The sequence below is a fragment of the Rhineura floridana genome, chromosome 15 (assembly GCF_030035675.1).
Source record: "Rhineura floridana isolate rRhiFlo1 chromosome 15, rRhiFlo1.hap2, whole genome shotgun sequence".
Lineage (NCBI taxonomy): Eukaryota > Metazoa > Chordata > Lepidosauria > Squamata > Rhineuridae > Rhineura > Rhineura floridana.
The window spans coordinates 16,138,338-16,155,239 of NC_084494.1; the positions used below are offsets into that span (position 1 = coordinate 16,138,338).

General features: G+C 44.6%; 1 protein-coding gene across 2 annotated transcripts in view; it reads left to right on the forward strand.

Annotated features, from left to right (window-relative positions):
* Positions 1-16,902, forward strand: part of RPS6KA1 (ribosomal protein S6 kinase A1) — a 128,222-nt gene that overhangs the window by 82,746 nt on the left and 28,574 nt on the right. For both annotated transcript variants that reach the window (XM_061598042.1, XM_061598043.1), the window contains 7 exons: positions 2,653-2,769; positions 4,401-4,482; positions 4,742-4,822; positions 6,107-6,186; positions 10,752-10,858; positions 12,296-12,333; positions 12,488-12,630. In XM_061598042.1, the coding sequence (XP_061454026.1) occupies positions 2,653-2,769; positions 4,401-4,482; positions 4,742-4,822; positions 6,107-6,186; positions 10,752-10,858; positions 12,296-12,333; positions 12,488-12,630 (648 nt within the window). The remainder of the gene's footprint in view (positions 1-2,652; positions 2,770-4,400; positions 4,483-4,741; positions 4,823-6,106; positions 6,187-10,751; positions 10,859-12,295; positions 12,334-12,487; positions 12,631-16,902) is intronic.

A 16,902-nucleotide genomic window follows, 5' to 3' on the forward strand; every position in this document is an offset into this window, starting at 1 on the left:
GCAACATCCCTCTGTGAATGTGACTTCTGAGTTTGCTTATTAAGACTTTTCTTCTCGGTTCTCTGATTCTGTAAAGGCACACTTCAGTCTCAAGACCGTGCCAGTTGCAAGCGTTGGCATTTCATCCGTCTCTCCCTGAAGCGAGCAGGAGACATTGTGGAAGGGGAGAAAAGGGGGGGCGAGGCTGCCAAGAGGCAGACAGACTCCTCCTTTCTACAGAACTGCTCGTATAGCTGAGCAGATGGTTCTGGGGATGGGGGGTTGCTGCTTTGACGTGCCAGCCATGCTGACTCTGTTTTGCAACAAACAAGGGTGTTTGCTGCAGGGTGGTGGGTAATTCGGGTGGCACAAACATTCACACTCCTTGTCACCCGCCAAAAAGCAATGGCAGTAGATGGCAAAACGTACCGTGAGGCTCAATATCATGGGAGGAGAAGGGGGGAGAGAGTGCGCATATGGTAACTGGAGGAAAACAGCAAATGTTTGCAAGCCACCAAGCTGCTGACTTGGAAGCGTTCCTGCTGACAGAAGCACGACACTGGGGGTGAAAGCTAGACTCTTGTGGCTCCTTTAGGCCAGAGATGAGGAACCTCAGGCCCGAAGACCAAATATGGCCCTTCAAACCTCTCTATCTGGCCCTCTGGACTCTCCCCAGGCTCCACCCCCTCCCCAGCCATGCCCCCTACTGGCAATGCTTTGCACCCTCCTTGAGTGCTTTTGCCTTGCTGGAACGTGTCCTTAGACTCTGATAATGCCCCTTGCTTACCTGGATTGAGGACTGCACATCTCTAACCTTGTGTTCAGTTTCTCTCTTCCCTTTTTCTTCAATCTGAGTTTTCCAGGGTTAGGGGGAGGAGGGATTATGGGGTCTCCAGAGTCAGTGTCAGCACTTGGCGTCTTGGGAAGCTGCTAAGGTCCAGCACCCTGGCAAGGGCCTTTCAAGCCCAGAGCCAGCCCTGGGTGTCTCTCAAGTTATCTGTCTATCCCTTCCCTCTCTCTCCCCAAGATTTGTTTAAGGGATCCACGTGTTTGGACAGATTTCCTTTGGTGCTAACAGTAAAGCTGTTCAAACATTGCCACTCCGAAACTTGTGCCCAAATCTGCTATCTGAAGCCAGGCCCTTCATTGTAACCTGTGACCCTTTTGTGGGTCCATGTAATGTATGATTTGACAGACCCTGCAGTGACCTGAGCCTGTTTATAGAACTTCGGATCTCTCAGAGCAGTCAGAGACTCAGACCCATGTGCCATCAAATCACACCTTGCAGTTACCTGAATTTGCATAACCAGTCTGCATCTGGTTCCCCTGAACTGCAGGAAAATAAAGAGAAATGCTAAATACTACAGCCTTCCCCAACTTGGTGCCCCTCCAGATGTTGCAAGACTATAGCTACCATCATCCCTGTCCGCTGGCCATGCTAGTGGGGGCTGATGAGAGTTGGAGTCCAATAATACCTGAAAGCTGCTAAGCATGAACTCCTTTCAGAGACCATCACGCTTCGCTGTACCGCTGTTCACCAAAGGAGTGCATGCTACTGCCGCCGCCGCCAGTATGTTGTCCATGTAAATGTTTTCTACATATTATAAACATAACATGGCCTTGGCTTATCCCTTGATTATGTGTTTTGTATAGGGCTGTTCCTAAGAGCTCAAAGCACTTCATCTGCTTAGCACACTTGCTTAATGCAGGCAAATGCATCAAAGTGGGTCTTGTGCACAACCACCAGCATCTCGGTGGCTTCAGTTTATGTAATTGGCTGGAGTGCATATTTGTGCTTGGAATCGGTGGGGCACTTAAGTAACTTTAGGCTCTGGGTTTAATCGTTTTACCAGGAGGGTGGGGGTGCTTCTTTTGATGGTAATGTGTATTACGTCTCTTAACGTCATACTATGGAAAGTAGCAATGGGGGAGAAACATGATTCAGTCACATTTAAAGGTGAAGTCACACTTCCTGAAAACAGTATGCGAACCGAAACACAGTTGTCCTGTGAACTTCTCTGAATTTTGCAGTGCATCTCTCCAGCCAAGTAATGTGTTCAGAAATTGTATGTACAAGGTAAAGTGCATAACCGTGCACGCATTTGTGAAAATAACATACATAAATGCATTATAGTAGGGAAAACTGCACACAAAAATGTGTATATTGTGAGAAATTAGTACTAAAATGCTGTCAAATTTTCATGAGAACTTAAAAAAATTGCAAACTGATGTGGAGAACTGAACTTACAAATGGAAAAATGAAAAAAAAAGAAACCCGAATTGACAGATTTGCCCATCCCTACTGGTAAGCCAGTCCTGCTGCTTTAAAGGAGGCGCCCTGATGGTACCCCTGCTTGGAGCAGAACAAAAGCAGTTCCCAGGCAGGCTCGCCATGGGGGCATGGATCTTGCCCCCCTTGACTCTCATTCTGTTTGGTGACACCCAATGGTGGCTAGTGGCTCTATGACAGTGGGACAGCCACCATTGGTGGCACCAGGATGTAACAAGCTTCTGAGATTGTTGAGAGAATTAGACTGTTTTCTGCAAGCTTAAAACCACTGCAGCCTCTCTGCTTGCACTGTTGTTGTTTTAAAGCAGGAGGACAGACCATGTCTTCAGGTCTGTAGAATAAGCTAACCATTTGTTTTTTTTCCTCTACCTCTTCAATTTCAGAATGAAGGCTCTATCCAAGAATATACCATCACGTACCTTGTGAAAGAGGGGTCTGAGAAGGCCGATCCATCACAGTTCGAGCTTCTTAAAGTCCTGGGACAAGGTTCTTTTGGCAAAGTGAGTTCACCTTTTGGGGGTAGATTAGGATTGCCCGTTGCCAAGCTGATGGGCACATTTCCAATGTTGCCATGTCTCATAACTAGGACACTCAAGGGAACTCTAGCTCTGTACCCAAAAAACATGTGTGCTCTGAATAATGTGCACACTTCCTGTTGTTGTTGTTGTTGTCGTCGTCAGTCTGGATGCAGTATTTGCCTTTTTTGCAGGGAAGGTTGAAGTTTGGGTGGAGGCAGACACAAGGGCATGTGTGTATATACATCCTAGTTTTTTTTTAATGTACTGGAAGCTCTGACCAAGGCTTCTTACCTATTTTCCAAGAGGTCTCTAGGCGTTGTCTGTTCACCTGCAAATCTTTTGCCTTTATGAAGAGGTGTAGAAGCTTAGGATTTCTGGCTTCATCCAAGACCAGATCCTGTGAACGTGCAGAGTACTGGTAGGCCTATTTATAATAACAGAATAAATATGGTTTTGCCTGGGAGTAGTAGAGTCCCAGATTAGGCCTGCACGGTACACTCAAAAATGACACTTGTTTATGTCATTGTGGTGAGCCCCTTATTTAACCCTTTAAAATGGGTTTCTCCAACATGGTGCCCTCCAGATATTCTGGAACTCCCAACTCCCAGTTGTCAAGGATGTTGGGAGTTGTGGGAGGGCACCGGGTTGGGAAAGGCTGCTGTATAAGATCTTCAGCAAAATCTTGTGTGTGTGTGTTCTCAGAAGTAATTCCCATTCAGCTCAGTGGACTTACTCTGAGGTAAGTGTGTATAGCAGCCTTCCCCAACCCTAGTGCCTTCAACATTCTGGTTCCCATTATCACTGGCTATTGGCCGTGCTGGCTGGAGCTGATGGCAGTAGTGGCAAAAGGAGGAGAACAGACCTGCTGGGGGAGATATGCCACTCTACACATCTTTCCCCAAACCCCAAATTGTCTCCAGCCATGGAGGATGAGATAAACTGAGGGCAAAGTGCTTTTCCTCAGATTTGGAGCCCTTGAAGGCCTTTATACAGGAGCGGGAAACTGGATCTGGTTGATGGGTAGATCCTTACCTCCCTCACCCTCTGTGGGTTGTGTTTGTTGGACTTACATATATAAGAACGTAATTGTGATTAACCAAGCAGAGGTTTTTATTATATTAACAAAACGTGTCAGCTTCCGCCTTCATCAGCTGCTAACATACAATATATATATATATATATATATATATATATTCCATCTATAGAAACCTACAAAGAACAGAATTTAAAACATAAAATTATGAGCATAAATAAAAGTTCCAGAGACTAATAGGGACAGCAAAAATCACACAAGAATTACTCTTTACAAAGTACAGTTGAAAGATAACAAGCTCACTATTATCTTTAATGTTACTACACCTAAAACAAGCAGCTGTGAGTTCTGCAAAGCAGTGTAATGAGATGGCAGCATTTGTTTTGTGTTAAGATGTGAGCAGCCTCATCCAGTGTTAGAGGTCGAAATCATAGCAGAAATAAATTCTTGGTCTGAAAACATTAGGGCATAGTTGCAACTTGCCCTCTCCCCACTTCAAAATTTTAAGAAGCTCCTTTTATTGAAATTCTAGTGAGTGTGACTCTGTCTTCCCCCCCCCGCCTGATCTTTCTCTGCACAGGTTTTCCTTGTAAGAAAAATCACCCCACCAGACGACAGCCACCTTTATGCCATGAAGGTCCTGAAGAAAGCAACTCTGAAAGGTAAAGAGCCCCCTGCATACTAGGAACTTGAATGAACTGGGAAGCTGTGGCACGGGGGATGCATTTCAAGCATGCATTCTCATTGACATAATTATCATCCCGTTCAGTTGCCCCCTGATTGTTGGCTTGATGTGACACCTAATCCAGGGCTGTTGACTCCCTTGGGGTTGAATGTCATTCTTCAAAACTGGTGTCCGGTGCATTTAAAAAAAATTTTTTAAGTTGTCTTGTGTCTGAATCAGGCCTTCTGTGTTGACAGTGCGCGATCGTGTAAGGACAAAAATGGAAAGAGACATCCTAGTAGAAGTCAATCACCCATTCATTGTGAAACTGCACTACGGTGAGTGCAAAACTTTAACTTTCTTGGGTCTTGTGGTGATCAAGATTTCAGTCAGGCAACCTCTTTTAATCTGCTGTGAAAGCTTTTGCTGGGAAGTAGTCTGGACATATGAGAAATAACTGCTCAAAAACTCAATTTTTATTTAAATATTGTAGGCATACAGTCATGGATTCTGCAGGTAGGCATGAGCTGGCCATACTCAGGGAACTTTTCAGTACAAATTCCAAACATGATCCTAAAACTGAGGGCAGAGCTTTATATCGCAGCAGACTCGGGGCTGCTACTTGAAATGGCAGCCCTGTATCAAATTATTCCTCCTCTCTCTTTGTGATGTACTATTAAACTTATCCATGTCTTCATAGCATGATGCTGTGCCCTGTTTTGCTATGCCAGCAGTAGCCAATGAAGTAGAGCAGGGGGTGGGGGAATGGATATTGCCATGATATTGGGACATGGGGTTAATTCTACAGTACATCACGAAGGGGGGGGGAGAATTTAACACAAGGCTGCCATTTTTTTTGGTGGCAACTGCATATTCATAGCTACATCCTGATGAAAGTACAGCCAGCCGGTGTGGTATAGTGGTTAGAGTGTTAGTCTAGGATTGGGAAGACCCAGGTTCAAATCCCCACTCAGTCAGGAAATTCCATGTCTGACCTTGGGACATGCCGACTATTGCTCAGCCTAGCCTTGCAGCCAAGGGTTGTTGTGAGGCTAAAAGATGAGAGAGTCATGTATGCCATCTTGAGTTACTTTAGAGGAAAGATGAGACATAAATGTAATATATCTCAGCTCATGGCTAAGGAGGTGTGTGTGTTTATTGGACCAGCATGGCACTGATTTCCTGTTAAATGTGGGTAACTAAAAAGCCAGCCTCAGGAACACATGCACAATCTGTGTCTGTGTGTGTGGTTCTACCCCTTCTTGGACCAAATTTCTCCCCCCATACCATTAAACAATTTAAGTTGGCACTGATTCTACCTAAGATTCCCCTTAACTCAGGATCTCAACCCCATTTTGAAATCAGTTTAAATGATTCATGTGGAATGCTTACTTTCAAGGGGGCAGAACCAGAGCAACAGCAGCCTTCCCCAGTCCAGTGCCCTCTAGATGTTTTGGACTACAACTCCCATCAGCACCATCCAACAGTGGGCTGCCCTAGTGTATGCCTAATGCTCCTTTGAACACTTGGATATCACTCAAGAGTGTCTGGCCAGGCCCTCCTCCTGCCAATGGCAGGCTCTGAGAACAATTTTTTTTTCTGTTCCGTGTTTCATATCTCAGCTTTTCAAACTGAAGGGAAGCTCTACCTCATCCTCGACTTCCTCAGAGGAGGAGACCTCTTCATGCGCCTTTCCAAAGAGGTGAGTGCATGTGTGCTAGGGATGGGGTCCGTTGGCTGGTGCCATTTGAAAGCATTCTGTTGACCTAACAGGCCGGTATCAATTCAAGTTAGTTTTTTGTCCACTAGCTGCTGCTTTTGCAGATCCACTTTTTCCCCTCGTAAAAAATGGATGTTAATATATTTAAAGGAAATATCTACGATTTAAAAGAAAATACTGATATTTCAAAAGGAAATATTGATAAATGAAAGGAAATATTGATAACATTTTTGTTCTTAATATTTGTATTTTAGAGGTGGATTTTTTAAATGAGAAATTCATTTTTGAAAATAGCCATGGAAAATCACTACATAAATATCTGATTCACAGCAACAGAGAATAAGCAAATTAATGGAAAATTCGGTACCAACTCCAATTTGGGCTGAATTCTAGCACATCCTTAGTATGTGCGTGTGCTGTGACTCATGAGCGGTTTGGTTATTTCAGGATGGATCCTGGGGAGGGGGAAGGAACTAAAACTTTGCAATACGGGTATTGTGCAGCGGCCTTAGGATTCTGTTCGCTAGTACCGCTTACCTTCTGAACAGAGTCCGGGTGGGGGCGTGGTTTGAGTGTTGGATTAGGACTGGGGAGAGCCTGGTTGTAATCCCCACTGAGGCATGAAGTGCACTGGATGTCTCTGGCTAATAACTGTGTCTCACCCTAGCCTACCTCACAGGGTGGTTGTGCAGCTAAAATAGGGGTAGCCAAACAGCCACTTTGAGCTCCTTGAGGGAAAGATGGGACATACATACATAATAGAAATGGTCTCTTTTTGAAGCATTTGAAGTCTTGGCAGTGAGCAAATATTAGCACCCTCTAGAAAGCCACATACATTCCTCCATAATGGGGAGGGTATGCTGTGAGTATCTGCCCCCTGGTATCTGTTCAAACATCTGCAGGGAGGGAGCCTTTGGGCACAGAGCTATATGCACAAAGATAGTCATCCCTGCAGACGTTTGCACTGCGTACGTAGGCATCAAGGGAGGAGTGACTAAGCCTGCAGCCCAGTCCCTCTTCTGGTGTAGCTCAGTACAGGAGCAATAATGCCTGAATGGGGCTCCCATTTGGCAATGAGCAAGTGTAAAATTCCATCTTTGCAAATGCGAAGTCTCCACAGCTGTCACTGATACACCTTGCCCATCTATACAATGGGGATAATGCTGACTCAAGTGGATCGGTCATATCTTCTCTTGGCAATGTAACATACTGGAGAAGTATAATTGAGGCCATATGTATCCCACAGCTCTGGAATGGCAAGGCATAGACTTCAGCTATCCTAATCTTGCTTTTCATAAGAAAAAGGGGAAGTTTTTAACTCTCAAGGTGGCAAAATCTGAGGCTGAAAAATGCAGGGCTGGCTGAAGACATTTTGCTGCCCCCAGGCAACTTACCCATGATGAGAGATCCAGAATCCCTGGTAGATGATGTTGAGCTGAACTTTCAGATAGCGTACTACTTCATTAGTGTCTTTAAACACAGCTCTGCTCTTAGCAAATGCTTGGGTTGCCTGTCAAGTCAATCCAGTGCTATGAAAACATGTGGGCAATGTTGGTGAAATCTCCCCAAAGCCTCGCAAAGGATGATAAAGTGGTTAGGAGCAGGGCTTAAGTGTTATTCACTTATTCCTTGTTCTTCTGTGAGTAGCAGGAGCAGAATCAATGTTTGCAAAATAAAGGAAATATATCCACTCTGAGGGCAGAATTGCCCAAAAGTGGCCTCTGCATTTCAGAACTATAGTTACTTTTATTTTATTCATTGGTTTGATTCCATTTATGAATTGCTTCCCATAAAATACCACGAAGCTATTTCACAGCATCAACAGTAAAAGCAATTAAAAGCTATTGCATGTATAAAAGTAACTCCATATATAGAATCATAGAATAGTAGAGTTGGAAGGGGCCAATAAGACCATCAAGTCCAACCCCCTGTTCAATGCAGGAATCCAAATCAAAGCATTCCCGACAGATGGGTGTCCAGCTGCCTCTTGAATGCCTCCAGTGTTGGAGAGCCCGCTACCTCTCTAGGTAATTGGTTCCATTGTCGTATGGCTCTAACAGTTAGAAAGTTTTTCCTGATGTCCTGTTGAAATCTGGCTTCCTGCAACTTTAGCCCATTATTCCGTGTCCTGCACTCTGGGACGATTGAGAAGAGATCGAGATATATATTAACAACTAAAAACAATTTCCTGTTAAAAGACATTTTCACATCCAATTCAAATACAGACTGGGATAAAAATATGCGCTTAAAAGGCTCCTTGAAAAAGGTGGGTCTTCATTGGGCTCTGAAAAGACAATAGAGATGGTGCCTGTCTGATATGTAATGAGAGGGAGTTGCAAAGGGCAGGTGCCGCCATGCTAAAAGCAGGGTTCCTGTATTGCAGGGGTTTCCGAACTGTATTCCCTGAGCTTCATTTAGGTGGCCCATGGAACATCTTTGGATTTCTTGTTGAAGATGGGAGATGGCACACCCGTCTCATTAAATATAAATATTTGATGTTTATTTTTAATGTATTTTTATTGCATCTTTTATTTCTTATATTGTATCTTACTGTATTACTATTTGAGCTCTATGGAATTACAATTCCTACAACAGGCAGAAAAATCATTAAGTGGTCCGCCAAGACCCTCAGCAATTTTCTAGTGGTCTGGTGGGGGGGGGACGGGACTGGTGTCATATTGTACTGAACAGACCTCCTGATGAGCGTCATGATCAGTTGGATATATAATGGATGAGATCTTCTTTCTTTCTTTCTTTCTTTCTTTCTTTCTTTCTTTCTTTCTTTCTTTCTTTCTTTCTTTCTTTCTTTCTTTCTTTCTTTCTTTCTTTCTTTAAAATATTTCCATCTTGCCCTTCTACCCTATAATAGGGCACTCAGGTCAGCTTACAAAAATAAAATCAAACATGTACATAATAAAATTGTAAACAGTAAAATCACAAAAAAATTAAAATACATAAAATACAATTATATATATACACACACACACACACACACATACTTCCAACATTACAGCAACACTATATATATGGTTTCCCCCAAACCATACCCACCTGTGCCACACATGATGTCAGGTGTGAAGCAACTAGAGATGTGACTAGACCAACTGTGCAACCGAGTTCTCTGTGGGGAAGTCGATCACCCAGCTGATGCCTGCAGAAATCAGCTTGAAGTTAGCAACTGATAGGCAGTGACTTTGAGCCTGCTGATCAGCAGGTGATCGGTTTGGATTCTAAACTCTTAATCCCACCTAATCCATCAGGAAATAGGATTATTTTCCCCTGGTCCTTACCTCTGTAGTATCTCTCCACTCCGAGGGACTATAGAGAGAAGGGCAAGGGGAAGGTAATCCTGTTTCCAGACAGATTAGGCAGCATCAATATATGCAGTCACTTTTTAAAAACCTGTAGGATGAGGAATGCAAGACTCTGTAGCATCTGGAAGTAGCAAGGAGGGGGGGAAGAGGAGAGATAATGGCTTTGACAATATTGTACCAGCTTAATTTGTTCCCTAGTATTTCTAAATGTTTTCAGAGCTTATTTGGCAGTGGCTGTGTATGTTCTTTCCTCTGCACTAAATCTGGCCCAAAGCTTTGAATTCCAAAAGCCAGTTTCTTGAAGAGAATGGATGCTAAATTTTGGCATTTGAGGCTTTTGGACAGAGACAAGAAGACAGCACTTTTTTTTTGTCAAACAGAGCAAAAAAAACTACTGCAAAACAAAGACATACTCTCTCCTGTTGTGCCATAGCTGCTTGAGCAAAGTGATTGGCTACCTTGGAGTAGGAGAGGGTAGGCTGGCAGGAAATGTGGGGAAGAAGAGGCCCTCATGGGGTAACAGGAAACTGCTCTGAGAACAAGGAAGCATGTGACATTAGTAGGACAACTCCTAAGAGATCTTCAAACAAAGATTTCAAATCTCTGTGTGTGTTTCCCCCTCCTCCCCTCCGACTGCTGCTTAGCAACTTCTAAATGTGCTTTGAAAATTGATGCATTTTCTTGAATGTGCTTGTGGAATTGAGATAAGGAAGTATATTTTTAATAAAGTGGAAAAGGAATGGGGAAGGATCCTTGAGAGAGCTTTGTGCACTCCAAGACTGACACCGAGAGAGACTCCTGAGGCATGAGACAAAAGTTCTGCAAAAATGGAACCCTGATTCTGCTTCAAGAATAAATTATGCAGATTCCTTATCTGTCAGTCCAGATTCATTCTTCTGCTTCTAAGATCCTGACATTTTCTCCATACACCCACCCAAAAAAGAACAAAAAAATAGGGATGATTTGGTATGATCATTTCTTTAAAACCTGGCTCACCCTCCTGAGGTTTACCCAGACATCTGTGCATTTTCTAGCACTTTCTCTGCATGGGTAATGAGGTCTAGAAACTTACATTTCTTTCCTTTTTTCTTTTCGAAATGGCAATGCAGAATTTGGTATGGAATATCAAAAATACTTGCTTGGCCAACAATCTTAACAGACACATGGGAGTACACACAGACCTCTGCCAATACTTTCTACATTGCATGACCCCTATTTCTCTGTCCCTCCCAGGTAATGTTCACCGAGGAAGATGTGAAATTCTACCTTGCAGAGCTGGCCCTTGGCCTTGGTCACTTGCATCGTCTGGGAATCGTATACAGGGACCTTAAACCAGAGAAGTATGCAGATCCCAAAAGTTTCAAGCTCATTTTACGGGTTTCGGTGGGGAGAGCTGAAATGCATACTGGCAAGTCGAACAATAACTTGGGCACACTCACTATGTGTCCATTTTCCCCAGTTCAGCAAGGCTTGGTGCTGAGAGCTGGAGGCTCCCTGCCCCTTCCTGACTGTCAGCCAGGCCCTGATCCAGGCAGGTGTTACATGTGCTTCTCCTCTTCCCAAATATGCAGTAAGACAGGCATTTTGCTGGCAACCCTGAAGCTCCTACTTAACTCAACATCATCTTTGCTCCTGAAGGTGATGGGTCAAGTCTGAGAGCTGGCCAGGCCCCCAGGGAACTGGTGTGGAGACTTCTGGTCCTGGGGTGGGGATATCTGGATCCAGCAACTCCTCAGGAGAGATCTTCTGGGGACCATCTCAAGGAGACCCCAAATTCTAGGTTAGGGCAGAGATGAACTCACACACACACCTGGCTGCCTGGGCCACCAAACACTCCTAAGCAGAACATGGTTCTGCCAGGGGCACTTTAAGGACAGAGGGACAACTGAATGTAATGTCACGTGCTACATCCTCCTCCTGTGGCCTTGTTCCCTGTCGCAACTTGCCATAGAGAATCAGCGTGGTGTAGTGGTTAGAGTGTCAGGCCGGGACCTGGAAGATCAGGGTTCCAATCCCCACTCAGCCATAAAGCTCATTGGATGACCTTAGGCCAGTTGCTGCCTCTCAGCCTCACCTACCTCATAGGGTTGTTTGGGGGATTAAATGAGGAAGGGAAGAACTGTGTGTGTACGCCACTTTGAGCTCCTTCAAGGAAAAGTTGGATATAAATTTTTTTTTTAGCCTGACTTGTGAACATACAAGTGAAGTGGTGCTCAGTTCTGTAAGAGCTTCAAAGGATTAGGCAGCCTGGTTCCTCCGTAGAAACAACAGTCGCTAATGCACCATATGGGAGATGGAGGTAGCCTGTAACATCACACCCTTGTGTGCCCCACTTTTCCCCTGTAAAGATCCCTAACTTAGATCACAGTTGCTGGTGACCTCTCTTGCTTGACATCCTGGCAGTTACATCTCCATCACGGCTTCCTTCTTCCAAGCATATGCCAAGCTTCTTTATGCCGAATCAGACCATAATGCAGAATTGTCTACTCTGATTGGCAGCAGATCTCGGGCAAAGAGGTCTTCTCCTTCACCTGCTACCTGACCATTTAACTGGGGCTGAAGCTGGTATGTCCAGTTAAATTTGCTCTCCTGCTGAGCTATCCACACCCCTCCCCAAGGGACTTTGAGAATGGATTAAGATCAGACAAATGGAAGTTATGCATCTCGGTCTCCAGGAAGGCAGTTGAGTTGTGTTTTGCAAGCTGCAGTTTGGCTGCCATGTGTTCTGTTGATACCTATTCTGGCTATTTCATCACCTTATCTTTTTTTCCTCTTAGCATCCTCCTGGATGATGAAGGTCATATCAAGCTCACAGGTACGGCCCCTCCTAACTGGTTGGTTGGTTCCTGAACTTAATGAAAGCCTGCTTCTCTCTGCCTTGTCAAGCAAACAGTTGGTTGGTTTTACTTTTCTCTTCATTCCCCATCCCCACCTCACCCCTGCCCCCAAACTCCTTGCCCCTTTTGCAGACTTTGGTTTGAGCAAAGAAGCCATTGACCACGAGAAGAAGGCCTACTCTTTCTGTGGGACAGTGGAGTACATGGCACCAGAAGTCGTGAATCGCCAAGGCCACACCCAGAGTGCTGACTGGTGGTCGTATGGTGTATTAATGGTAGAGTTTGTGTTGTTGTTAATAATTTTTATTTATTGTTTTAAGTATAACAAAACAAACAGGACAGTGGGGTACAGCACCAGGAAATTAAAAATATATTAACATCATATTGAAAATTGACAAAAGTATATCAAATACACAATTTTTTCTGCACCTGGATACAAAGAGTATAGTGCCAAAAAGAGTTAGTCACCTTTACAAAATCCATCAATTGCGGGAAAACCTTGGGAATGTTGACATTGCTGAATGCCTTGTTAGTATAAGAAATAAAACTCCTAATGGTAGAGCTTATTGTTGGCTGGTTGGTTTTGTACCCCTTTTCAGCCCGGAAGCTCTCATGGCAGCTAAAATAGCCTTCTCCAGCCTGGTGTTCTCGAGATGTTTTTGGGCTAGAACTCCCATTGAGATCTAGCCAGTATCACCAATGGCCAGGGATGACAAGAGTTGTTGTCCAACACCTGGAGGACACCAGTTTGGGGAAGACTGCTCTTAGGTGCCTAATAAACAAGTCAGAATTGGCCACTAGTTGGAGGACTAGTTGTTGAGTTAGTAAGGCAGGCTGGTGAAGGCCAGCTGAGTTGGGTGAGGCAGTGCTAATGGAACAGTCTCCGCTGACTCTAAGGCTGTGTGCACACAGAAGGGCCAGAACTCAGCGGCAGAGCATTTGCTTTGCACGCAGAAGGTCCCAGGTTTAATCCTCAGCATCTCCAGGTAGGGCTGGGAGAGATGCCTGCCTGAAATCCTGGAGAGCTGCTGCCCGTCAGTGTAAACAGTACTAGATGGACCAATGGGTCTGATGCTGTACAAGGCAGCTTCCTCTGTGCACACTTGCAGTTCTGCTGGCTCTAGCATGTCTCCACCTCTGTTTTGTGGGTGTGGGTGCACATGAGGCTAGCCACGCTCCGCCCCTTTCTTCTCCAAAACCTCAGAATTTTGTGTTTTGGTGTATTTGTCCTCCAAGCCAACTTCACTCCGACTTGAAAGCTGTTAGATCAATAAAACATTGTGTCTCCAAGGTGTGGACAATGGGAGTGCTTTGCTGGGCATAGTCCTAAATCTCTGACATCAGCAGGGGTTGGGTTCAGGCAGGAAGAGACGGTACAGATGGCAGCGTTCAGAAACGGGAATCCTTAGAGAGGTTCCTGGGAACAGTTAGGTTTAATGGAAGTCCAAGGCTTTGTTAACCCAATGATGCTATTGATTGCATTTGCACTCATCTTGCAGTGTAGGAAATCGGGGAGCCCACGCAATGGCCAAAAGCTGCTTTGCAGGAATCTTCCAGCACACCAGAAGCAGCTTGTTTACTGTTTCTTCTTGATGGCAATGTGCAGAGATGGCAGTTCCCAGAGAGGCTCCTGTAGGCTGGGTGCAGTTAGGTGTAGTGAAAGTGGCGAAGGCAAGTGGAGCTTCTGGAATCCAGCAAGTGCTGTAAACACAAAAGGGAAAAAGGGACGGTGACGATTTCCAGGGGTGGAGTTGTGTGTGTGTACTGCCTTCAAGTCGATTCCGACTTATGGCGACCCTATGAATTAGGGTTTTCATGAGGCTGAGAGGCAGTGACTGGCCCAAAGTCACCCAGTGAGCTTCATGGCTATGTGGGGATTTGAACCCTGGTCTCCCAGGTCATAGTCCAACACCTTAACCACTACACCACACTGGCTCTCGGGGTGGAGTTGGAGGAGATGAAAGCTTCGCCTGTCGGGAAAGCGGAGGAGTGGGGGAACTGGGGACAGACACAGGCTCTTGGAAATGCATCTAAATGAAGTGATGTGTACCAGGATTTGCAAAATTGAATTGAAGCACAGCGAGAAAAAGCAGCCTCACTGTATTTTAAGTTCTTACCTGCCCTCCTCCTGGTTCTTTTGGAGTCTTCTGCCACTTCTGGGTCAGCTGTTGTCCCAATTGTGTTGTCATTGCTCCCAGCCGCCCGGTAAACCATGGAAGCAAACACAAGCTCTAGCCAGATGCAGGAGAGGCAATTAAGAGGTTATCCTGTTCACCGTCTAGGTCAGCTCCCCATTCCACAGTGAGGCCAGGCCATGAAAAGGAATGGCAGCCATGCCAGCCGGGAATGTCCTGTAACATCAGGAATCAGCAGGAGTCATTGGTCCCCAGGGTGAACCACCTTAATCAGTCCCCCACCTCTGTAGCCTTAAACCTCACTGACCATGACAAAGGACTGGCTTGCGTATGGTCCCCAAGACACATACCCTTAAGCCGGGCTTTCAACGGACCTTTGATTTTTAATGGTCTTTCAGGTGCTGCTATTGCGAAATTAGTTTTTATATGGGATGTCTTTCTTGGAGATGGAGGAGAATTTTGTTTCAGTCCGCATTTTTAAGTGAGCTGACCTCATTGGCTCCCCAAGATGTAATTACCCTTTGAATTTCACACATCTTCTCCAAATTTGGTGATGCAGTTTGTGGCTCAAACATACAAAAAAGCAAAAATACATACTTGGGCATAATATAGGTTTAGGAATGCATACATTGAGATTAAAATATGTGTTTAAATATTATTTTATAATACAATGTGTGTTTAAATGGCATTTTGATGCGAATTGTCATAGATTTCATTTGAGAATGGGACAGCATGGACTCTGTGAATGAACAGAGTCGAAGTTGGATAGACTGATCCAACCATCCCTAGTTTTTATGAAAGACTTTGACGACCTACAGATGCTTAGGACTACAACTCCCATCAGTCTCTGCCACCATGGAGTTTTAGTCCAAGACATCTGGAGGACACCACATTGGAGAAGTTTCCCTTATAGAATTATTCTGGGCCATGACTTGATTTTATGTGGCTGTTTCAAAGTTGTCTTGTTTTACTGAAAAAAAAATACTGTATTATATTTTATAATATTTTATGTAAGCTGCCTTGAAAGGGCTATGCCCTTTAAGGCAGCCTAAAAAAACAGTTTTAGAAATAAGGAGTTGGGAAAGGAATGGCCCACATCCAGATCACCATCCTTCTGCCCTGATGAGAATCCATTGTGTGACCTGCTGCATGTGTTGGACGCATGACCTTTTGGAACGACCTTGTAGTTGTCGATGCCCCCAATAAGGCAGCTCGGCATGGATGATGATGATGGTGACTTACTAGATTTATTAGTCACTTGATATCCAAAGATCCCCAAGCAACTTACACAGTGTTAAAACAAAAACAAATAAAGCACGCTATAAAAACATAAAAATAACAATAGCACCCACACAGCCACAGGAAAGTGTGGCAGAATATTAAAACAAAGCATCATCTCAATCTATCAAATGCTCGGGAGAAAAGGTACGTCTTTACTTGGCACTGAAAAGATGACAATGAAGGCCCCAGGGGTACCTTACTGGGGAGCTTATTCCACAGATGGGGAGCCACAACTGAAAAGGCCCTCTCCCTTGTCACCACCCTCCAAGCCTCCCTCAGAGGGGGGACCTGGAGAAGGGCCTCAGGAAGATCTAAGGGCCCGGGTAGGTTTATATCGGGAGAGGCATTCCAAAAGATATTGGGTTCCTAAGCCATAAAGAGCTTTATAGGTCAAAACCAGCACTTTGAATAGGGCTCAGAAGCATACAGGCAGCCAGTGCAGTTGGAACAGGATGTTGGGTCTACCAGGACAAACATCCTAAGGGCCCTCAGCACCACATCCAAGACTGCTTCCATCAGCTCAGGCAGGGGAGCTATTGGGCAACGTTTTGAAACTCAACTTTTGTCTGTGTGGAAGTGAGGGTAGGTGTTAATTGAAGAAGTGCTGCCACCTTGTGGCAATTAGATGTAAAAACTGCCCTAGTTCAGGAAAAAAACAGTGTAAACAACAAAAAGGGAGCCTTGTGGCAAAGATTTGTTTGGTATAAGCTGTCATGGAGGAGAGGATACTTTCAAATGCATCCATATACTCTGAGCCTGCAAGGACAAATACCTGCCAACTATTATGCAATGGTTTGATGATCTAAATACCCTTGCTGCATTCGAGCGTACTTTCTATAAACTTTGTCTGGATTCATAATTGGATGGCATATATTGATCTAGATGTGTGAACTAAAATATATGTGATGTTTAAATGTAAATGTGAGCTGGCGGGGTTTTGTTCTTTCCTTTTTTAAATTTTTATTTCTTTGTACCGTTTTCTTTAATAAAATTGCAATTAAAAATCAATTAAAATGCATCCTCAGTTGGCAGAGTGAGAGAGCAGCAGTGACTGCCCAGTCAGATGAGTTGAAGGTTAGGAAAGGAATGTCCCACATCCAGATCACCATCCTTCTGCCCTGATGAGTTAGT